General features: G+C 40.5%; 1 protein-coding gene across 6 annotated transcripts in view; it reads left to right on the plus strand.

Annotated features, from left to right (window-relative positions):
* LOC122564477 (regulation of nuclear pre-mRNA domain-containing protein 1A-like) overlaps positions 1–23,933 on the plus strand; it is a 59,192-nt gene that overhangs the window by 22,800 nt on the left and 12,459 nt on the right. Inside the window, exons 5-8 of one of the 6 annotated variants that reach the window (XM_043719427.2) lie at positions 2,264–2,390; positions 2,508–2,683; positions 2,840–2,953; positions 4,937–4,984. In XM_043719427.2, coding sequence (XP_043575362.2) covers positions 2,264–2,390; positions 2,508–2,683; positions 2,840–2,953; positions 4,937–4,969 — 450 coding nt within the window. In that variant the 3' untranslated portion in view covers positions 4,970–4,984. Of the gene's footprint in view, positions 1–2,263; positions 2,391–2,507; positions 2,753–2,839; positions 4,102–4,936; positions 4,985–9,108; positions 11,761–23,933 lie in introns of those variants that run through there. The other 5 variants (XM_043719425.2, XM_043719430.2, XM_043719423.2 and 2 more) reach the window with 5 other exon arrangements.

Consider the following 23,933-nt stretch of genomic DNA (forward strand, 5'->3'; position numbering starts at 1 on the left):
CAGTTTGGTATCTATAGAAACACATCAGGAAAGTGGAAGAAAAGTTGAATTGGGTAATTGGAATAATTTGGGGGGTCAGTTCGCCCTCCTGAAAGAGCACAAATCGATCTATTACAGGTATAAGCATTTCTGCAGTACACCTACCACCAAGTTAATTTTGTGCTATATGCTACACGTGACTGAGGAGTCTTCAGTGATCTTTGTTTTATAACTACATATTTGTGATACATCACCATGAACTTTTAGAACAAACATCAAAAGGCTTTTTTTAAATTTGGGTTGAATATTTCCGAAGCTTGTTCTCTATTGTATTCAAGCAGAAACCTCCTTTTACATTTGTCTACTTTGGATACAAATTAAGTTAAAGTGCATGCAACATTGACTTAACTACATGGACAGGTAAATTATCTGTTACCAACTTTAAAACAAAAATTAGTTTTAACTTTGGCACATTGTTAGAGTTTTCCTAGTTCCCTAACAGGAAGTATTTTTGGGGAAGGGCTTTGAATTGTTTAATCCCTTGTATTTGTCTTGGTCCCTATTCATCAATATTTTGAAGATTTCAGTTGCTTTTTCACTAACTGAATTTTAATATTTTGCTGTTCACTTTTAAAAGACTACTGTACAGAACTATATACTGGCCACAGAATTTCACAGTAATGTGCTGCAGCATTTTTTGGCAGATTCTGTTAATGATACAGTCATATGTTGTGTTGCTATTCATAATTTTATGGAATATTTGGGCAGTCATATTCTGTTTGTTGACTGTGTGATGTGCTTAAAACTGGATAAAAGTGCCAGATAAATTTTGAAATAAATCAAAAACAAAATCAGGTCTGGGGTTCAGATGACAAATTGCAACGCTGCCGAAGTAAAAACACAGATATCGCCTGTACAATAACTTGAAGTATTGCTTGGCAAATATTATCAGATGCCCATCAGTCATATCACATCACATCACACCACACCTTTTCTTTTACTATATTGCGTCTTTGAGAACTGTAAAATGCTTTCTCCTTTTTGCTCTTCACAAAGTAAGCAGTTTTGGTGTGTTAATATCCTCCTCCTCTACCCTGCCTTGCAGAAAATAAATAATTTGTATGAGATTTAAAAAAAATTCTTATTTGGGATGTGGATGTCATTAACAATGCAGCATTTGTTGACCATCCCTAATTGACCTTGAACTGAGTGGCTTGCCTGATTATTTCAGAAGGAATTGCTCTTGGTTTATGGTCACATGTAGAGTAGATCAGATACATATATAAAATAAAAGTGTTGTGGATGCTGGAGATTGGAAATAAAAAGAGTGCTAGAGAAACTCTGGTAGCATCTGGAGAAGAAAGAGTTAACTTTGCAAGTCCAACACGTTTCTTTGAAACAACGGCCAGCTTCCTATCCTGAAGGACATTAATGAATTAGATGGGGTGTTGACAGCTATTGATACTTTTCTGGTCACCACCATCACTGAGAGTAGCTTTATACTCCAGATTTATTTAGTAAACTTAAATTTCATCTGCTACCATGGTGGAATTTGAGCTGGTGTCCTCAAAACAATAGTCTGTGTCCCCAGATTACTGGTCCAGTGACATTACCACTATGTGACCATCTCCCCATGAATCTGTAATAATTAGTATGTCATTTTAATTCTCTCTTTAAATTAATAAAGCTATGAAGTGACTTGTGGGCATTTGATATTTGCAAAGGCGTACTTCAAGTTTTTGTACAGATGATGTGTTTGTATTTTAACAGCATTGCAATTTGCCACATATTGAAAGCCATTAGTATTTAAATCAACAGACTCTGTTATTGATGCTGTCTTACATGTTTAAGCTGCATATATTTCTCAGTATATCTTACACTGCACATGGCATTGCAACATAGAAGTTAATTTGCTGTGATATTTTTTGTATTGGGTTAGAATACTTGTACATCTGTCTTTTTCCTGTTACCCTTTTGTCGTCTGGCCCTCTTGTTAAAGCAGTTCTAATCTGATATATCAAGTTAAATAGAATTGCAGGATTCACAGTCGAGCTGTATACCGTATTTGCTAACACTATCTCTTTACAGTGCACTGATTATAGAGGGCCAATTTAAAGTTTTCTACAAGTTCTTTTATGCTGCTCTCCACAAATACTACTTTGGACTGTATATGCCGTCGTACCAGATTTAAATATCAAAGCTGTGAAGTTGCCAAAGAAGGGCAGTATGAGATCCAAGCAAGGCTGTCGTTCATCTGATCTTTTTTTTTTGTTTTGTGTGTCAGACTGAGGATCTAATTAAGTCATTGCAAGAGCTGGAAAATGCAGCTTCTGGTGATGCAGCCGTTCGACAGAAGATTGCATCATTGCCACCAGAAGTTCAAGATGTTTCTTTGTTAGATAAAATAACAGGCAAGTTGAGAATTTCCATAAGGTACAAAAGTGCTTGCTTTGAAATTTTCAAATGAAGAAATGGTTGCACAAATTTCTCCTGAATGTAACATTCTGTGGTTTATGGTTCCAATTTAGACAAAGAGTCTGCAGACAGACTTTCAAAAACTGTGGATGAGGCCTGCATGCTCTTGGCAGACTACAATGGCAGACTGGCTGCAGAACTGGAAGATCGCAAACAGTTGGCACGTATGCTGGCTGATTACATCCGTAGTCAAAACGAAATCCTAGCAGAGAAGGAACGTAAACTGGAAGTGCGTAATTTCTTTTCACTTGTTACTTTTTTTTTCTTTCAAAGCACTCCGTATTTTTAGGATGCTGGGGTAAGTACCTAAATATCACTGCTTTTTTTTTGTTTCTTCCCCTACTCCGTGGTTGATTTTATTAACTATCAATAGCTTCTGTTACAGATGGTGGGCGTGGAATTGCCACACAATGCTGGTCTTCAATCACTTGACAGTCTTCCAATTAAAGAAATAAACAAACCACAAAGAAACAATGTGTTGTGTTCTCATTTTGAGCAGGTTAGCTCAGATACAGACCCCATTAATAGTCAACAACTTTGGAGCCAAAGAAAAGTTAACTTTGCAGTGGCAAGGTCCCTTGCAAGAACTGTGCATTCTATAAAAGGCAATGGGAATATTCCATGTCCACTGAACAATTTTAAAAAAAACTTGCTTTTTGCTGACAGCCTTAGTTTAATGAATATTCTTTCTCCAATAAGGCTGTTATAATAGGTGAAAATTTGAAAACTGCTTAACAGGTTTTTCTCTGTTAAGAATCTTATGGGGTATGCTGTCAAGCCTGGTGAATGGAGTTGAAACAGAACATTCATAATCTGACAATCTATTGTATGGTGTGAGTGGCATTTTTTCCCCATGATTCTTGCCATAACGCACTTTTTAAATTAATAGATTTTCTTTTACGTGTTGAAAGTCTTAGTGAGTTCTGTTGTAGTGTTTTTTGGTGATTGGGTCTAAACGTCTGAATCCAGCTCAGATGAGATGATTGCCTTACTTTATTTGCAGGCACCTGGCAAAGACAGGGTGATCTCGAACCTATCTTTTCAGTGCTCAGCTTGTGGCTAAAGATGCAGCGCTATTTTATCTAAACCATAAAGGACCAGGGTGTTCCAAGTTTTGTCTCCAGTACTGGTTAATTGATAAGAAACTACAATCAGGCCCAGAGTGTCGAGGTCAAGCAAGCTAGAATCCGCCAAAAAGCATGCTCTTGATTTGCTATCCAGCCACTGTGCCCACAGGGTGAGGGCACACTTGAGATCAGCTAAGATATTTGCTATCATCAGGTAGCCTGTCACCACTTCCCATCCTGGGTCAGGTGAATAGTCACCGTTTGGGTGAAACACCGGTGGATGACGACTACTTGTGGATATTCCAATAAATGGATTAATACCTTGAATAAGGCAAATGGTTGGAGAGATGCTCTTAAATCCCGCTTGGATTTTTTGTTTTTTGAAGTGTGTTATGCCATAACCATGTATCCAGGAAATTAGTTTATTTTTGCTCTGAGCAATCCTGATTAATTGTCTAATGTCATCTTGATGTAGTTGCTCTTATCTGGCTAAAGTGCCAATGTTTGACAGACATGTGCTTCCAGTTTAGGGTTTCTGAGCATCTTTATCTGTTACAATGAATAAAGTTTCTCTCTATTATTCCTGGTGACCTACTTTCAGAGTTAATTAGCTTAAAAAAAAAACCCAGGTACATTAAAATAGTAGCTGCAACAGTTCTGAGCACTCAAGTGATGTGACAATTATGGATTTTCCAAAAAGTGGATTAATACCTAGCGGAAAGAAAACATTTGAAGAGAAGATCATAAATCCTGCTTGTATTTTTCATTGAACAGCTTTGGACTTCAGTGTAATTACTTAATCATTTTTGAAAGGTGCATTTCATGGACCATCCTAAGTAATTCAAGTCAAGCTAATTTCAACCCAGTCTCTAAAGGGAGGGAATTCATTTTTATTTTCCATAATTTGGCATCCAGAGAAATTCAAAACGCTTTATGTAACAAATAGGCATGAGATGTAACTTGGAAGTAATTTCATCCCAAATTTTCTTTATTTAATGTTAATAGTTGATCTTCACTGTCAACTCCACTTGCCATCTAATCCCAATTTCTATTACGCTAATATTGACACTCAGTCTGAATATACTGAGTGACTGACTGAACATCTATAGTCCACTGGGGTAAATAACTCCAAAATTCACCAATCTACACTGAGTATTAGATGATTGACACCTTATCCAGAAACTGTTCCCCATGATCTAGACTTTCTAGGAAAACATTCTTCCTGCATGTTTGCCAACTTAAGGGTCTCCTACTGCCATTGATGATATTCCCATTATCAGGGAGGGTGTATGTAGAGCCACCCCTATGCCCTTCAGACCAGTGACCTTCTGCCCCGACTCTTAACCTGTGCATTTTTTTTTTAGCTGCTTCCAGCAATCTAATATTGAATCCAAAACTCTGTCTATTCCATGCAGCAGTCCTGGTGCTGGAGTGTCACCAGCCTCTGACCTGCAGATCTCCGGAACAGAATTTCTGCCTAGTAGGGGAAGTGGAGCAACCAGGTATCTGCAATGAAGCCACAGAGTCAGGAATTTCTGTAACTAATTAATTTCTCCAAGAGCTCTCAGACATCAGGTCAATAGGTCTGTTGCCAATTTTGGAGGTGGACATTGGGGTGCTGCTCCCTACCAGCTTCATTTAAATCCTGCCTTGTGTTTCAGTGAATCATCTCATCATGTAAATGGGTTCATTTCACTCCATCTTTTCTCACAGGACGACCTTCTCTTAGCAGTCAGTCTACATAGCCTTTGTTTTAACCTAAGGAAAAGATATCCCTTATCCAGTATGAAACACAAATTTGATGCATACTTATGTGAAACAACTGAAGCCCTGTAGAATTTCTAGCATTTGCCTTCGACCTCCTTAATTGCTTACGTACCTGCATTTTATTATTTTTGTGCAAAGACACCTAAATTCTTCTGAACACTTTAAGGTTTCCCACAACTTAGAGTCATAAGAGATGTACAGCATTGAAACAGACCCTTCGGTCCAACCCGTCCATGCCGACCAGATATCCCAACCCAATCTAGTCCCACCTGCCAGCATCCAGCCCATATCCCTTCATACCCTTCCTATTCATATACCCATCCAAGTGCCTCTTAAATGTTGCAATTGTACCAGCCTCCACCACTTCCTCTGGCAGCTCATTCCATACACGTACCACCCTCTGTGTGAAAACGTTGCCCTGCAGGTCTCTTTTATATTTTTCCCCTCTCACCCTAAACTGATGTCCTCTAGTTCTGGACTCCCTGACCCCAGGGAAAAGACTTGGCCTATTTACCTTATCCATGCCCCTCATAATTTTGTAAACCTCTATAAGGTCACCCCTCAGCCTCTGACGCTCCAGGGAAAATAGCCCCAGCCTGTTCAGCCTCTCCCTGTAGCTCAAATCCTTCAACCCTGGCAACATCCTTGTAAATCTTTTCTGAACCCTTTCAAGTTTCGCAACATCTTTCCGATAGGAAGGAGACCAGAGTTGCATGCAATATTCCAACAGTGGCCTAACCAATGTCCTGTACACCCGCAACATGACCTCTCAACTCCTGTACTCAATACTCTGACCAATAAAGGAAAGCATGCCAAACGCCGCCTTCACTATCCTATCTACCTGCGACTCCACTTTCAAGGAGTTATGAACCTGCACTCCAAGGTCTCTTTGTTCAGCAACACTCCCTAGGACCTTACCATTAAGTGTATAAGTCCTGCTAAGATTTGCATTCCCAAAATGCAGCACCTCTCATTTATCTGAATTAAACTCCATCTGCCACCTCTCAGCCCATTGGCCCATCTGGTCAAGATCCTGTTGTAATCTGAGGTAACCCTCTTCGCTGTCCACTATACCTCCAATTTTGGTGTCATCTGCAAACTTACTATCTGTACTCTTATGCTCGCGTCCAAATCATTTATGTAAATGACAGAAAGTAGAGGACCCAGCACTGATCCTTGTGGCACTCCACTGGTCACAGGCCTCCAATCTGAAAAACAATCCTCCATCACCACCTTTGAGCCAGTTCTGTATCCAAATGGCTAATTCTCCCTATATTCCGTGAGATCTAAACTTGGTAATCAGTCTCCCATGGGGAACCTTGTTGAATGCCTTACTGAAGTCCATATAGATCACATCTACTGTTCTGCCCTCATCAATCTTCTTTGTTACTTCCCCAAAAATGTCAATCAAGTTTGTGAGACATGATTTCTCACGCACAAAGCCATGTTAACTATCCCTGATCAGTCCTTGCCTTTCCAAATACATGTACATACTGTCCCTCAGGATTCTTAATAAAATGTGTGCAGTTTTCCTATTCTTCCTCCCAAAATATGCTACTTTGCATTTTCCCATTTTATACTCCATCTACCACATTAGCTATTTATTTCACCTATGTCCCTTTGCAAACTCTACTTTTAAAGTTTACTTTTCTCATTTAGCTTTGTATCATCATTAAGCTTGAGTACATTATACCCTGCCCCTAATGTAAGTCATTCATAAAGATTGTAGCTGGTAGAGACGTCAGCACTGCATTTGTGATATCTGACTAGCAACAACTAACAAACTTGAAAGTTTTTTTTATTGCTAGTGATTTTGTTCTTTAGCCAATCTTCTAATCATTCTGGCACACCCCTGTCACCACCCCACCCCCACCCCCATCCCCAAATCCCATGAACTGTTACTTTTTAAACAAATGTTTACAAAATAGTAAGCCATTCAACCTTTCACAGCTTTCTCTGCCAATCAATATAATGATGGTTGATCATCCAACTCTATACTGTCAGGAAAGCCTGTCCTGTTTTCTCCCCATATTCTTTAATCCCTTAAGCCCTATGAACTATTCGAATTTCTTCTGGAAAATGTTGTTTGGCCTCAACTGATTTTTGTGGCAAAGAATTTCACAGGTTCATTCCTCTCTGAATGAAAAAAATATTCTCCTCATCTCAGTCCTAAATGGTCTATCCATATCTTGAATCTTTGACCACCGCTTCTGGACTCCCGTCATTAAGAGCATCCTTGCTGCATTTACCACCTGGCAGCTTATCGATGCCTCTTTAAAATCCAAATATGCAACATCCATTTTATCTACTGTGCTAGTTATTGCTTCGAAGAAGTTAATACCTTTGCCAAATATTATTTTCCTTTCTTAATTTAATATTTATTATGCCTAATAATATTGTTTCCTAAGTGTCCTGTTACTATTCCTTTAATAAATAGAAGTAATGAAAGGGCAGAAGTTGTGATGCTCACTTGGAGAGCTAGTGCAGTCATGATATACTATAAATGGACTTCTAGCACATTATAACTCTTGCGTGAATGGATTCCAGAATTTTCCAATATCTGATGTTAGGTCAAATCTACGTTTTTAAGTTTGCTTTTTGTTTCTGTTGTTCTTTGAGTATTTTGCACATTTACTATTTTCTGATCCACTGGTACCATCCCAGAATGGTGACACAGTGGTTAGCACTGCTGCCTCACAGTGCCTGAGACCCGGGTTCAATTCCCGCCTCAGGCGACTGACTGTGTGGAGTTTGCACATTCTCCCCCTGTCTGCGTGGGTTTCCTCCGGGTGCTCCGGTTTCCTCCCACAGTCCAAAGATGTGCAGGTCAGGTGAATTGGCCATGGTAAATTGCCCGTAGTGTTAGGTAAGGGGTAAATGTAGGGGTATGGGTGGGTTGCGCTTCGGCGGGTCGGTGTGGACATGTTGGGCCGAAGGGCCTGTTTCCACACTGTAATGTAATCTAATCTAATGTAATCTAATCTAATTATTAAAAGAATCTCGGGAATTTTGAACTATCACTATTGTTTAATCTATCATCTCTACAGCTGTCTCTTTGAGAAGCCCAGGGTTAAGGCCATTAAGTCTAGAACACTTTCTTTCCATTAATTCCTCCAATACTTTTTCTTTGGTGATATTATTTTCAGTTCATCACTCTAGTCGGCCCCTTGATTTGAGTTTTTACTAAATATTACACACTGTTTTTGAAACTTTCTTTGCCATTTGCTTATTACCCCGCACTTAATTTCTCTTGCTTCTGCATTTAAGGGACTTCTGGTTCTCTTGCTATATCTTCCTATACAAATATCAGGGAGTATCTCAATTCTGAAGTGAAGATACATTATTTGAGCTGTTTAAGTAATACTTAACTGCATCTAACAGACACTGAAAGTGCTGAAAGTAAAGTCTAACTTATTAGTGCTTTGCTTAACAAAAATATAAATTAGTGACAAATATTGTATGCTTGACATGACTGAGTATGCATTTCAGTTGTGGCAGTGCAGGGATTTTTATTTCAAGTTGATTATTTTTTGAGCAATCGGTGTAAATTTTAATTGGAATAGAAATGTTGGTTGTTTTTCAGAATGTAACCTTATTTGATCATTTGGACTGGCAAAATGGTAGGATCCCTGCTTCAGCTGTTCAGTGCAATTGATACGTTACTCAGCTTCTGAAATATATGTAAGCTTTGCCAGAAGCATTTTCTTTCCTGCAACAGAATTGTTGGTACAGCAGGAAAATAGTTGAGGAAGTTCATTGTAACTGTTCATCTTCCAAGCAAGTGAAGACAAAATACTGTGGATGTTTGTTCTTATTTCAGATTACTAAGCGTTGGAGAAACTCAGCACTGGCAGCATCTGTGGAGAGAGAAACAGGTTCATGTCTTGAGTCCAATATGGCTCCTCTTTGGAATTGCAAGGAACTGGAAAATGTTGAGGGGAGAAGGAACAAGTGGAGCAGATTGAGAGGGTGCTCAGAACAAATGACAAAGTCAGCGATAAAGGAGAGAAGTAAAACTGTAAATGTTCCATATGAAAAGGACAAAATGGTTCTGCTGTGTTGAGAGCAAAGCCAACAAGAGGGTGGGAATATAAGGAAAATTGAGGACAGAAGTAATATTCTGAAGTTGTGGAACTCTATATTATAGAGTCTTAAGAGACTGTAAAGTATCTAACTAGAAATGTGATTTTGTTCCTCCATCTTACTTTGAACATCAATGAAACAATAGCAGCCTCAGGACTGATATTCTCTGTTCTTTGTTTTTCTCTACAGATGCTGCCCAGATCTACTGAGCTTCTCCAGCATTTTCTGTTTTTATTGTTATCTAGGCAGATTTTGTTTTTTTTTCCCCACTGTGCTATTCAATAAAAGCATTATCAGCTGGAAGTAAAAAAAAATCATGCACAACTCCAGATCTTACCAAACTGTGGGTTGTGACACCTCTGGGTTGACGGCCATAATTTTGGTGTGTGCCCTGATGCAAAAATGGGTCTTGGATGTTTTCTAATCAGCCTGTTCAGAGATGCTATTACACATCTCTTGGAGTAGGTAGGACACTAACTTGGGCCTCCTAGCTCAGAGACGCTACCATTGTGTCACAAGAGCTCTTCTAGATTCTCTTAAACTTATTTTTGTAATCAACTTATTATTGCATACCTCTGGAGCAGTTGGGATTTGAACAAGGGCCTCTCAATCCAGGGGTAGGGACACTACTGGTGCACCACAAGAGAGCCTTGCAATAGTTCTTGTGGAGCTCTGATTAAGTGCTAATAGCTGTGAGACTCATTTTAAATTGGGCATTGGTGTGGCCTAACTGCGTGTTCTTATAGCCCTGCACCCCATCCCAAAACTCCCAGCAGGATGATAAGTGCTGTGTACTTAATTCTGTGATTTAAACCGCTCATCCTAAACCCCATTCCACTGATCCCACTCCATTCCAATCACTAATACAGGTGATTGATGCTCTCTTCTCTCCCATATCACTGTTTCCACAGCTATCACCCCTTCTTCTACCTCCATCCCAAAAGCATCTTCCTTTTCATGTCTCAAACGTCAGGGCTCTTAGCAACTCTCAGGCAACCAAATACACCCACACAATGTAAGACTATGGTAAATGGGAACAGGAATAGGCCATTTGTCACCTCAAGATGCCCTGCCTTTCAATAAGATCTGATTTTTCCCAATCCTTAGTTCCTCTTCCATACCATGCTCCTCATAGATTCTTGAAATATCAGGGAGTTAGGGATATCCATTTCCTTTTTAAATACTTTGATGATCTAGTGTCCACAACTCTCTGGGGAACAGAATTCTAGGTATTCACTAACCCTAGGGAGAAGAAATTTCTTCACATTGCAATTTTAAATGAGTGTACCCTTATTCTGCAGTTATGTCCCTAGTTTGAGGTTCCAGCCACTTGTGGAAATGTCCCTATTTACCTGCCAAACCTTTTTAGAATCTTATATATTTCAATAAGATAAAAGTAATTTACCATACTGCCCTTAAATATCTGATGACATGCCATGCCCCATTTGTAATTTTAATACCTACTTTCTGGATTAAAAGATGCAGTACGCATACCGGGTACATGATTTCCCTACTGTTACATTCATTTATGCCAAAGTTAGCATGAGGATGTCATTTTTTGATACTTTGAATTACTGAAAGTTGGTTCATTCATTCGCCCCAAATAAATTCACAAAGAATTCTTTGTGAATACAAGACCTTTTTTCAGGTAATTTATTTTAAACATGAGGGTTGAGATAGCATGACATGTCTTGTGAACTAGGAACACTTGGGTTTCCAGAAGCAGTAATTACATTCCAAGGCTAAACAGGCATAGTAGCATTGTTGCATTACCGACATCAAAGGGACTGAATTGGCCCAAGAAAGCAGCTTGCCACTACCTTCTGCAGCTGGGATTTACAATAAATGTTGGCCCAGACACACTTGTTCACATCCATGAATGAATTTTAAAAATGCTGAATTCAGTAGGTACTATTTAGCTTGGTTGTCTACATTCAATTTCTAAAGAATTGTATCTGTAAATGCAGTTATGAGATTGCATTTAATTTGATAACTGAATCTCGACAATGTTTCACAACACATGGCCAGCAAATGGGAACTCCATCATAGCTAGGAGGCAGTAGTTCCAGTGGCAGGATGGATTGATAATCAAATAATCATTTTACCAATTTATGTTAAGGAGTGGATGAGATTTATTTTTTAAGCAGCTGGTTATAGTCTTTGAGATACATAATGGGGTGGTAGAATCAGACTCTGTGGTAACTTTAAATAAGGAAATTGGTTAAATAGTTGAAAAACAAAAATTGCAAGGCTATGGGAAACAGCACTGAAATAGAATGAGTTCATTAATTCTTTCAGATAACGAGCAGATAAGACGTGATGAATGGCCTATGCCATGATTGTAATGGAAAGGCAGATACTACAGAGAATAAAAAATATTTGGATTGTGTTGGGAGTCTGACTGTTAGTGACTGTCACTTGAGTTTTTGCCCTTTGACTTTTAAAAAGAAATAGCATCTGGGTTAGTGCCATCAAAACTTAATTTGTTCATTATCTATACTACCAAAAGACGTAAATTTATCTTCTCTCTGTGGGATTAGGTACCAGACCCTAGTGAAGCTGCAACGGGCAACTAAACCTCCAAAGTTTGGCTATTTTTGAGACACTTCCTGGAAATAATCATTACCACTTGTTGTTTCAGGTTTTTTTTATTGTTAGCTTGTGATGTCTATTCAATGTGCCAGTCTATAACACTGCACACTCAGTAGTCTACATGAAGTTGGCTGGCCAGGTAGGAGGTAAGAATAGGGAAGAAAGCTATTGAGAGGGGGAAAGACTACTGAAGATGAAGCCGAGAGGAGAAGCCCCAAGGATGGAAAGATGAGTAGGAAGTGGGTAGAATAGTGAAAGGAAATCACCTTTGTTGGGCAGATAACTGGAGGGAAAGGAGAGGCATCTGATGCATAAGGTCAGTATATGAGTGGGGATGGGGCTAACTATAAATGCAGAGCTAGCATTACCTCTCCTCTAAGCCAACTTGGTGAGATATTTAACTTTTTGGTGGTATGCCAAACTCCCATAAATCGGCCCACAAAGTCTTGAGGAAATTTGGATATAAATCTGTTTCGTTAGCCCCTCCTAGTTTTGGTTGCACTCTGAACTGTTCAGTGTGAGGCACCAGTCCTCTTGTAATTATTCTGTCTGCGGATAGAGTATCAGTGTATCAACAAAATGCCAGAGATACTCTGTTTTTAATTGCAGACAATCATAATTGAAGTGTAAGGTTAGTATCAGTTATAAGGAGTGGCTGATTGGGCTTGAAGGATGAGTCATGTACCAGCAGTTAGCTTTAGAATGTATGAAGAATAATGATTTTAGTTTTCAATTGCATTTTGTTGAAATTCGTCACTAATAATGCTGGTTCTCTAAGTAGATTTTGACGCAGGGAAATTATGTTGAGCAGGCTTCTTAGTGACAGAGCTGTTTGCAGCAGTGTGCTGACTCAGTCGTGCTAATCCAAAGCAGTGATAGCTGTCATTGTAACGTTTTGTAAAATGACTAGTAACATTTGTAAATGCCTGGAAGAACTCCACCTAGAGGCATCATTAATATTACAGCGTTTTATTTAAAATTGAAAAAGCTCGTAGTAGCAATGATATTGCTTTATATTTACACATTACTTTTCATTACCTCAGTGAGTCTCATGAAGTATTCTCTTAGGAAGCATGGCAGCCAATATTGTGCAAAGTGGAAGCAGGAAGCTGGAAGAACACCGCAAGCCAGGCACGTCAGGAGGTGGTAAAAACAAGGACTGCAGATGCTGGAAACCAGATTCTGGATCAGTGGTGCTGGAAGAGCACAGCAATTCAGGCAGCATCCGAGGACAGAGGCCTGTCCTCGGATGCTGCCTGAATTGCTGTGCTCTTCCAGCACCACTGATCCACGTCAGGAGGTGGACAAGTCAATGGTTTGGGTGTAACCCTTCTTCGGTCCTGAAGAAGGGCTTATGCCCGAAACGTCGATTCTCCTGCTCCTTGGATGCTACCTGACCTGCTGCGCTTTTCCAGCAACACATTTTTCAACATTAGGAGTAATTCACCTGCTCTTCTCATATGCTTCCATGGCATCCTTTGTCTTTTTTTTTGCGAGTTAGGTTGAAGGTGGTGCCTCACTTTGATAACACCATTATCACTCATGCACATTTGTTTTTCTGCCCAATAATTATGATCTTGGGATGGGTGGGAAGCTGCACTTTTCTGTGAAGGAACAAAAAAAAATGTCAGTTGTTTTGCACGTTCAGAGCTGCTTCGATTGCAGTTGTGACCCATCTCACAACCAGGAGAGTGCCTGGGGACACCATATTGATGGTGAGGCTTCGACTGGTTCCACATTTCGTCGCATACAACTCTTCAGCTGCTTTCAATTATATGTTTCTGTGGTTTTGTCAGTTGTATTAAGTAATGTGTTTCGTTTGCAAGAGTTTCATTTTGCAAGTGTATGTGTGTGTGGCAATCTGCTCCTATTGTAGCCGTTGGCACGCCAGGTTAATGTCAGTCATTTCATTGTTAATGGGTGAATTAAATCAAGATACATGGCCCCTTCCACAGTGGTTGCAAAACATGGGCTGCCTCCTTCCTGAGGGCCCCTGTACGGATTAGAGCTCTTCCTTCAGACAATCTCCAATCACCAATATGTGAAAACAAGGAAGAGCACAAGTTTATTTCGAGTCATAGAGATGTACAGCATAGAAGCAGACACTTCGGTCCAACCCGTCCATGCCGACCAGATACCCCAACCCAATCTAGTCCCACCTACCAGCACGCGGCCCATATCCCTCCAAACCCTTCCTATTCATATACCCATCCAAATGCCTCTTAAATGTTGCAATTGTACCAGCCTCTACCATTTCCTCTGGCAGCTCATTCCATACACCGACCACCCTCTGCATGAAAAAGTTGCCCCTTAGGTCTCTTTTATATCTTTCCCCTCTCACCCTAAACCTATGCCCTCTAGTTCTGGACTCCCTGACCCCAGGGAAAAGACTTTGCCTATTTACCCTATCCATGCCCCTCATAATTTTGTAAACCTCTATAAGGTCACCCCTCAGCCTCCGATGCTCCAGGGAAAACAGCCCCAACCTGTTCAGCCTCTCCCTACAGCTTAAATCCTCCAACCCTGGTAACATCCTTGTAAATCTTTTCTGAACCCTTTCAAGTTTCACAACATCCTTCCAATAAGAAGGAGACCAGAATTGAACGCAGTATTCCAACAGTGGCCTAACCAATGTCCTGTACAGCCGCAACATGATGTCCCAACTCCTGTACTCAATACGCTGACCAATAAAAGAAAGCATTCCAAACGCCGCCTTCACTATCCTATCTACCTGCGACTCCACTTTCAAGGAGTTATGAACCTGCACTCTTTGTTCAGCAACACTCCCTAGGACTTGTATAAGTCCTGCTAAGATTTATGTTCCCAAAATGCAGCACCTCGCATTTATCTGAATTAAACTCCATCTGTCACTTCTCAGCCCATTGGCCCATCTGGTCAAGATTCTGTTGTAATCTGAGGTAATCCTCTTCGCCGTCCATTACACCTTCAATTTTGGTGTCATCTGCAAACTTACTAACTGTAGCTCTTATGCTCACATCCAAGTCATTTATGTAAATGACAAGAAGTAGTGGACCTAGCACTGATCCTTGTGGCACTCCACTGGTCACAGGCCTCCAGTCTGAAAAACAACCCTCCACCACCACCCTCTGTCTTCTACCTTTGAGCCAGTTCTGTCTCCAAATGGCTAGTTCTCCCTATATTCCGTGAGATCTAACTTTGCTCACCAGTCTCCCATGGGGAATCTTGTCGAACGCCTTACTGAAGTCCATATAGATCACATCTACCACTCTGCCCTCATCAATCATCTTTGCTACTTCTTCAAAAAACTCGACCAAGTTTGTGAGGCATGATTTCCCACGCACAAAGCCATGTTGACTATCCCTAATGAGTTCTTATTTATCGAGATGTACATTTTAAATGGCTATCAGGAAGTCAGTGTTTTTACTCAGAGGTCATCACGTTTGAATACTCATCAGGCAGGCAAGTGGAGTTAGTTTGCAAAATATGATTACAGTAACCTTGTATAATATAACGAATTAACGTTTGCAAACATAGGAATGCATTGGTTGTTCAGCCTGAGAGTCTATTCTGCCTTTGAGAAAATAGTTGATCAGTACCAGAATTTTATATACCCACTTACATTCCAAATCCTTTGGCAGTACCAAACAACACTTTAATTGATTTAATTTATAACAATCTCAACTGATATTCACAATCATTTGGGAAAGGAGTTTCAAACTTCTGTTACCCTTTGTTCAAAAAACTTCCAATCTTGATTCTTAATGGCCTCTAATTTTAAGATTATACCCTCTTGTAGGATTCTCTCTCTGTCAATGCTATCAAATTCCTTAACTTTTAAGTACTTCAATCGTGCCTCAACTCTGTAAACTCTTGGGATTACAGTTTATGCAATCTATTCTCATTATCTGCCTCTTAAAACCTTGAGTTCTGCTGAACAAATACTCTGTCCCCTCTGCAACCTGTATCTCTTTCCTGCGGTTTGGAGCCCAAAATTGAATGTGGTGCACCAGATAAAATCTGAGCTAAGTTCTATAAATGAAGCATCACTTTTTTTATCCTTTCTTGTGGTATGGCCCTTTTTGGCAAGGCTGGTATTTGTTGCCTTTTTCTAATTGCCCTTCAGAAAGTTCTAATCTTGAAGTAAAGACCAAAACGTAATTTGTCGTTTTGATAAAATCTGATACCAGTGCACCCTCCAGTCTGTTAGAGCCTATTAAACAGATCCATAAGTTAGATCCCTTAGTCTTCTGGGCAGATGTGCAACTTTTCTCTGAGAAATTGCATTTCATTGCCTTTAACCATGATCTCTAAGGAGTCATGCTGAAAAAAAATGTTGATGGCTGCCATTTTTATGTGATGAGTCTTGGGTTTTAAGGCAAATCCACTCGGAATATTTCCTAAGATTTCACGGTTCAGCAATGCATCTAGATTCTTTCTAGGAATGCTGGACAAAACATTTTAGTAATTTGAGAGATATTTTATGAACCTTATTGAATGTAAATAAAAGCTTTTTTTGAAATCTTCAGCTGTAAAATCCAATTTGAAAGTGGTGTCCTACTAGAATGTATTTCTCAGCGATACAAGGTCGGGGAGAAACAAAAGCAGAAAGCCTGAGAAATACTTTCAATTGTTACAAATGCAACATATCGTGTGTAAACATGTTGTGATTAGGAGTCCTTATCATGTATTCCCCCCTCCCCTCTGTTTTGATAGGATTATTTAAACCAGCTTTGTCTATGCAGGTATTAGGTAAATAACTATCTTTATAAGTCAAGGAACAATGTGAATGGCGAAACACACTCTGGTCCATCCAGTCTATCCCACACAAGTATGATAACTTGTTTATTTTTCACTGTCTGAACTCCTTTTCGAGTGACATTTTGGGGGCACCTCAGAAATATTCAAATTTTTTTCATGAACTGTGGCAGTTTGCTATTAATTATTCTAGTTAGAAATAATTTCTGTTCATCAGAACTCATTATTTTATAATAGAGCATCCTCTAGTTCATTTACCCATTATCTTAACTCACTTGACTTTTGGTTACTGGCCCTTCTGTTGGTCGAAGTGGTTTCTCCATATATTCTCCATGAAAATCGATAGTTTTGAATTTTTACACCAAATCTTTACTTGCCACAGAGTCATGCAGCATAGAAACCGATCCTTTGGTCTAACTAGTCCAGTCTGACCATGTTTCCAAACTAGACTGGTCTTACATACCAGCATTGACTGATATTCCTCCTATTCATGTACTTATTGAAATGTCTTTTAAACATGAACTGTATCTGCATCCACCACTTCCTCTGGCAGTTCATTTCCGCACATTAACCACTCTGTTTTTTTTAAGAAAAAGCCTCTCATGTTCTCTTTAAATCTTTCTCCTGTCACCTTAAAAATATACCCCATCATTGTGAACACTCCCCACCACCACCACCTTAGAGAAAAGACCTTTGCTATTTACCTTATCTATGTCCATCATGATTTTATAAACTTCTAATGTCACCCTTAACCTCCGCTCCAGTGATAAAAGTCCTGGCCTATCCAGTTTTTATAACTCAAACCCTCCTATAAATGACAAACAAAAGTGGACCTCGTACTGATCCATGTGGATCATTGGCCTCCAGTCTGAAAAACGCCCCTAATGCCACACTCTGTCACGTGCTGTTAAGCCAGTTTTATGCAATTGCCAAGCTCTCCCTGAATCTCATGTGATCTAACTTTACTCATCAGTCTACCATGCATGCAGAATCTTGTCAAAGGCTTTACTAAAGTCCAAGTAAACAACGTCTACCGCCCTGCCCTTGTTAACCTTTGCCTTTCCTCTACTGAGGATAACAATACCTCGAGCTCTTCATCGTACCTAACCAGAGCAGCCATTCTTCATGTGTAGGTTTTGTTAAGTTGTTTTCTTCCAGAATGGGTCTCATTGCTAAGGCAAATCCTGTTGCTTTTCAACAGGCCCAGAATCAGCATGGATTGTGACTGTCACCAGGTAGCTGCCCACCAATAAGTTATTTTGTTTGCCCCTTACAAAAGCCAAGGACTAGAGGTCAGTTATGAAATTCATACTACTGTTTTTACTTTTTGGAAATCTCCTCCCATCTAAGGATCACTGTACAGGTAACTCAGTGCCAATGCCATTGAGTAGATACTGACTTTTGAGTTTTTTTTGTTTGAGTTCAAAATTACTCCTGCTTTTTTTTAACTGAGGGTATATTCAGTAATTTAGATTTATTTTTCCAATGAGGAAGTCATTTACAGACTTGGATACAACCAACCTGAGAGTGATCTGCAGACTGAAAGTTGATACTAACTTTAATAAAGGCAAATATGAGGCTCCAGCAAGGCTCAAGTATGTTTCCCCTTCCAAGTGCAATAAGGAGTCAAGAATAGGCTGAGACCTTTTCCAAACTGGCTGCTGTTACATGCCAGTTGTAGATCCAATGCAGTGACATTTGGCATCTTTCAGCCTTGATGCAGACCTCAGCATGTTGAACAAATCGGCCTAGAAAGATGTTTTTCATTTGAGCTAGTTGAAATTTTCATATTTGTCACTGGCACCACCTTATCAAGCTTCTGATGCAGTGGCTTTCAGGCCAGCTGATCTTTCGTGTACCATGAGCAGCTTCCTGGTTTCAAAGCTTATATTCAGTGGTGATTTTTGAGTGGAGTGAACACATTTTCAGTTGTTTATGCAAGGAAGTTCTACATGTCTTGTAGGCACCTTTATCTGGCCTACAAGGTTGTTGAACTGCTACCAGGAAGCTTGGGGGAAAGTGTTGTCTCAGCACCTTTGGGAAATCTATTCTGTGCTCTCAGCTTCTCACTCAACTTCCAGACCCACCTACAGTGCAGACTATGCCGATTGAATTAGTTATCACCAAAATTTTAGCACCTTGGAAAGTAAGATGTTATGAACACTATTGGAAAACAGTGAAACTTCTAAACTGAACATGTTTGAGTATTATGGGAGTCAGGATAATAATGTCACGTTTTATGGTTGGAGCAGTCCTTTTCCAGAAGCGATAAATTTTAGGCATGTTTTGAAGCAAGACTTGTGTTTTTGCATTTGTGAAATATATACCAGCTGGTCTTGATCTCCGTGTGGTGGAGGGCAGTAACCGGGATCACCTTTGTATATATTGGACTTCTACAGAGCTGACTGATCATTACAATAAGTTAGCCTGTAATTCTGATGTAGGCGGAGCTGAGATTTTCAGCTTCACTGTTCCTTTAAATTTAAATCAGCCTATTCAGATTTGTCATGACATGTTTCTGGGGCAGGTGGGACTTGAACATAGACCTTCTGGCCCTGTGGTAGGTGCATTATCAGCGTGTCACAGGAGCCCTCCTGCCTTAGCATATTAATGTCATCTGTTAGACATGCATAGCTTCATGGGGGATTTCCCCAATCGTATTTAAAAGCATTACTTTCGACTTGTGCAGGTATGGTATCTTTGACTGTTTACTTGCAGAGTTTGTGAAGGTACTATTGTTGAACAGGAATCAGAGGGGATGGTGCTGGATTATTAGCTGGAGGTGTGTACTTTGGAAAAGCCTCTGAAAATGCTGTTTGGACCAACTGTAGCAGCTATCATTGCATTTCCCGATGGACAACAACATCTGGAGTATGAAGCAGAAGCAACGGAGAGGTTCGGGTTGCTTACATAGAACAGCAAGAAACCTTGCTCACTTATAGTCTCAGAGAGCACCTCAGCTGTATAGAATGTGTTTGGCGACTGTTCTTCAGCAAGAAAATAGACATGGAATCGTGCCACCACCTCAAAACAGTTCTGCAGCCTCCGAGCAAGATGAGAACAATGCTGCCTGTCCCTATCAGTGGCCATGGCCCTTGCTTTCTGTGTAAATGAACAATTCCAGGTGATATCAGCAATATTTTGGAAGTTGTTATCTATCGTGTGTCCAACAGCTCACTAGTCTTGTACACTTGGAGAGGGGACTTCACTATTTTCTTGAGCATAAAGAAGCAGGAGGAGTGGACAGATGGTTTTGGCAAGATGATGGCCTCCAGTATGATGCAGGGAGCCATTGACTGTACATAAAGGGTATTTCAGCCACCAGTATTTCATTTGGGAGATTTACCAACATCACAAGTAATACCAGTCACTCAACGTGGAACTGATGTGTGACCACACCCAGAACATCATGTAGGTGAATGCCCACAGTCTTGGCACCTGCTTTCATCCTGTTCCATTTCACAGAGCAATCTTCCAGCCATTGCATTGTTTTGGAAAGTGGCTGCTCAATGATGGAGGCGTAGGGGTCCCTGCATATCCTGACCACACATGGCCAGTGTTTGTACGGTGAGACCCATGTTTTAACGAGGAATGTCAAGGAACAGACAGTCAGTGGCCTGAACTGCTGAGAGAGATTCCTCCACCACTCAGGTTTGGGGACTTTGGTTTTTCATGGTTCTTGGAAGTTTGATTTTTGGCCTGGCCATATTGAGACTGCTGTCGTGGGTATAGGCTTTCAGCAACTACCTGAGAGAGAAAGAGGCAGCTGACCCTGGGCAGACTATGGTTCACCTCAGTACATCCTCCAGATGCTTGGTGTTTCCCCACCTTACCTCCCATCAGCTGCAGACATACCATTCTCTTGACCACAATAACGATACGACAAAGAAACCGTTCTGTACCAACTCGATTCAACAAGAGTGACAGGAATCCATACATTACTCAACTATTCACCCTTATACTTTCCATGGTACATGTCTTGTAGGCACCTTTATCTGGCCTACAAGGTTCTGTCCCAGTGACTGCATGGTGGCATGGCTGTTGGAATACTAACTTGCAGTGGAGGAAATGTCTTTTGACCTTGTAGGGTGCTTTAGACTGACAATGGGTTGTAATACTTTGGCATAGCATAGTCTGGGATGACTGCTTTAAAAAAAGAACAGTTGAGAAACTGGTAGAGTGACAATGATGGAAACAAGGGCAGTATGGTGGCTCAGTGGTTAGCACTGCTGCCTCACAGCGCCAGGGGTTCAGGTTCAATTCCAACCTCTAGCAACTGTGTTGAGTTTGCACATTCTCCCCTTATCTGTGTGGGTTTCCTTTGGGTGCTCCGGTTTTCTCCCACAATCTAAAGGTGTGCAGGTTGGGTGGATTGGCCATGCTAAATTGCCCATAGGGTTCAGGAATGTGTAGGTTAAATGCATTAGTCAGGGGTAAATTAAAGTAATAGGGTAGGGGAATGGATCTCAGTGGGTTAATTTGCGGAGGGTCAGTGTGGACTTGTTGGGACGAAGGGCCTGTTTCCACACTGTAGGGATTCTATGATTTTTTTTAAAAAAAGCACTGTGAGCCTGAGAGAGGATGGCAGATTCCTGCATCATTCTCTGAGAAGCTGCCTGAGCACTATTAGTAATCTGCTGAAGCACAAATTTCTGCACTGTTGAGCATCCGTGCATTCAACTTTTTAGCACTGGTTTCCACAGCCTCGATGGCACCGAGCTGGGCTTGCATATGAAAAGCTTTTGTGGCTTCAGACTCTGTTTCCATTGTAGCAGATAGATGTTGTATGGTTTTGGCATGTGTTGGAATGGAAGCTGAAACATCAGAGAGCTGATCACGCCTATGTCTGCAAGTGTTCTCCTCAAGTTGATCACCACTTCCAGGCTGGAAAGGATGAGCTCCTGCTTCAGAATCACAAAATTGTTATGGCACTGAAGGAGGCCATTTGGCCCTTTTGTGCCTACACCAGTTCTGCAAACTCTGTATGAAAGTCTGTGACAGTTTGGACTTGGCTCCTTCCTGCTTCTTGAAAGTGACAATAGGTTCTGTGCAAGTTTGTCAATTGTTTCTCTGTACACCATCACATCAAAATGATCACTTGAATCCACTACAGTGAGTGCCATCAGTGACCTTGCCCCTCTGGCAAGCCAGGCACACAGGTTGTCTTTTCTTCTGGTTTGACTGAAGCCCAATCATTCCCAATGACTCACCAAATGTTGATCTCACCTTTTCTATCACACTCAAGGCAGGCATAATGTCTGTTTCTGAACTGGTAGTTCCTATTTTCAGATCACTGATAGTACTTCTTCTTCATTGGTCTCCCATTCACCTATTCCTTCGTTGTGAAGCTCTACTAGCAGCTAGCTACTAGTTCTTGGGTGTTCTGAAAGCATAAGTAGACAAAGGGAAGGTTAGAATGAGAGAGTTGGGGTGGAGAGGTTAACAAGATGTGTGTGGTTGGACCATCTGAACTATTAATGTTGTGCCTGTTGAGTATGAAGTGGGATTTTAGGTAGATAAAGCAGGAATCCTAGGTGTCTTTGGTGATGTACCTGTCATAACATCACTGATGGCCATCCTGATTAACAGCAAGCTCTATCTCCCACCAATTGCTGCTCTGCCTCCTATTATGGATCACTTTGTTCAGCGAGAGAGGTGGAAAATGGTTGTGAGACCTGCAGCGGTGTTAAGTGTGTGAAGGATATGAATATTCAACATGAATCCAGGTTTCGTAATGGTTGAATGGTGGGTATTTGGTGCCCTGAACAATGTGTGACTGCATGTGACCAGGATATGGTACTTTAAGAAGCATTCATTGACTTTGTCCACTCATGTGCTCATCAAGTATCTTCCAGCAATGTATTCAGATCCTGGGAGCCAGACTCCTGCATTGACCTCTATGGCGGCCATCTGCTGCTTTTGCAATGTCTGGAGGACTTTCTGGTCGTCTTTGAATAAATTATATCTCTACTCCTTTCAACTTTCTCCAAAAGGCTTCCAAAACTGAACGCACAAATCAGAGTTCTCTTTCTGGACCATTGTCCCATCATTCGTGTGTCGTTCTGCTCCTGTTATATTTCCCAGCCAGTTGAATGAGCTACTGCAGTCACACTGCACCTCATTTGCAGGAGTCGAAAGCTGCCTTTAATTGGTGGTAACTTCACATGAACTAAACGCACTCAGAATCTACCCTCCCAGCGATTTTTATCTTTTCGCCGCCTACTTATTTTCCTAAAGGCCCAAAGTTTGTATTCTGTCCCATTATTTTCAGTGGGTATGTTGCACTAGTAATGGGTTTCCTTAAATAGTTAGCTCCTTATTCATCTGAATGCATTGTTTAGACAGCATCTGAAGTACATTGTTTTTACAGAAAGATGTTAGGGATAATTCCAAGAAGGTTTACTAGACTGGAATGAGCGGATTGCCTTTTGAGGAAAGGCTAGACAAGCTAGGCCTGGGTCTTCAAGTTTAGAGTTGGCTTAATTGAAACATCTAAGATTGTGAGGTACCTTCACTGAGTGGATGTGGAAAAGATATTTCCTATTGTAGGAAAATCTCGAATTAGACTCGTAGTTTAAAAATAAGAGGTCACATCTGTAAGCCAGATGAGGGAATGTTTTTTCTAAGGGAATTCCCTTCCTTAAAAGGCAGTGGATGTAGAGAGTCTTTAAATATCTTTAAGGCTGAGGTAGACAGATTCTTAATTACTAAGCGAATGAACGATTATTATTTGAGATATGTGGGAATGTAGTGTTGAGATTAAAATTAGGCCAGCCATAATCTTATTGAATGGCAGAGTAGGCTTGAAGGATCAAGTGGCCTACTCTTGTTCCATGGTCGTATAAGTTTAACTTTCTCTTGTGGGTGTGGGAGCTTCCCAGGGTGTGATTGCATCTCTTTCAATCATCCTGGCAGGTGGATTAATGACATTCTAGATGCAGTATAAATTGCAGCAATTTCTCTCTAGAGTACATTTGTTAAATAAAAAATGCTGACTAGTCAAAAGTGTGGTGTCTGGGACACCCTCTTAAGCATTAATTTCAATTTTAAAAAAAACACCTTACGAGTACTCACACATATTAGCTAGGTGCCACCATTTGGCAACCAAGGAAGTAAAAAATAACTCAATGATGAGAAAACACTTTAACCCTCTGCTTTTCAACCAACAATTCACTTAAAACACATAAACGTGCATGGTGTGTTTGAGTAGTGGGATTGTCTGGCTTTCCAATT

Source organism: Chiloscyllium plagiosum, unplaced genomic scaffold (genome assembly GCF_037043375.1).
Source record: "Chiloscyllium plagiosum isolate Xiang-an unplaced genomic scaffold, Cpla_swu_hap1 HiC_scaffold_34, whole genome shotgun sequence".
In the NCBI taxonomy this organism is placed as follows: domain Eukaryota; kingdom Metazoa; phylum Chordata; class Chondrichthyes; order Orectolobiformes; family Hemiscylliidae; genus Chiloscyllium; species Chiloscyllium plagiosum.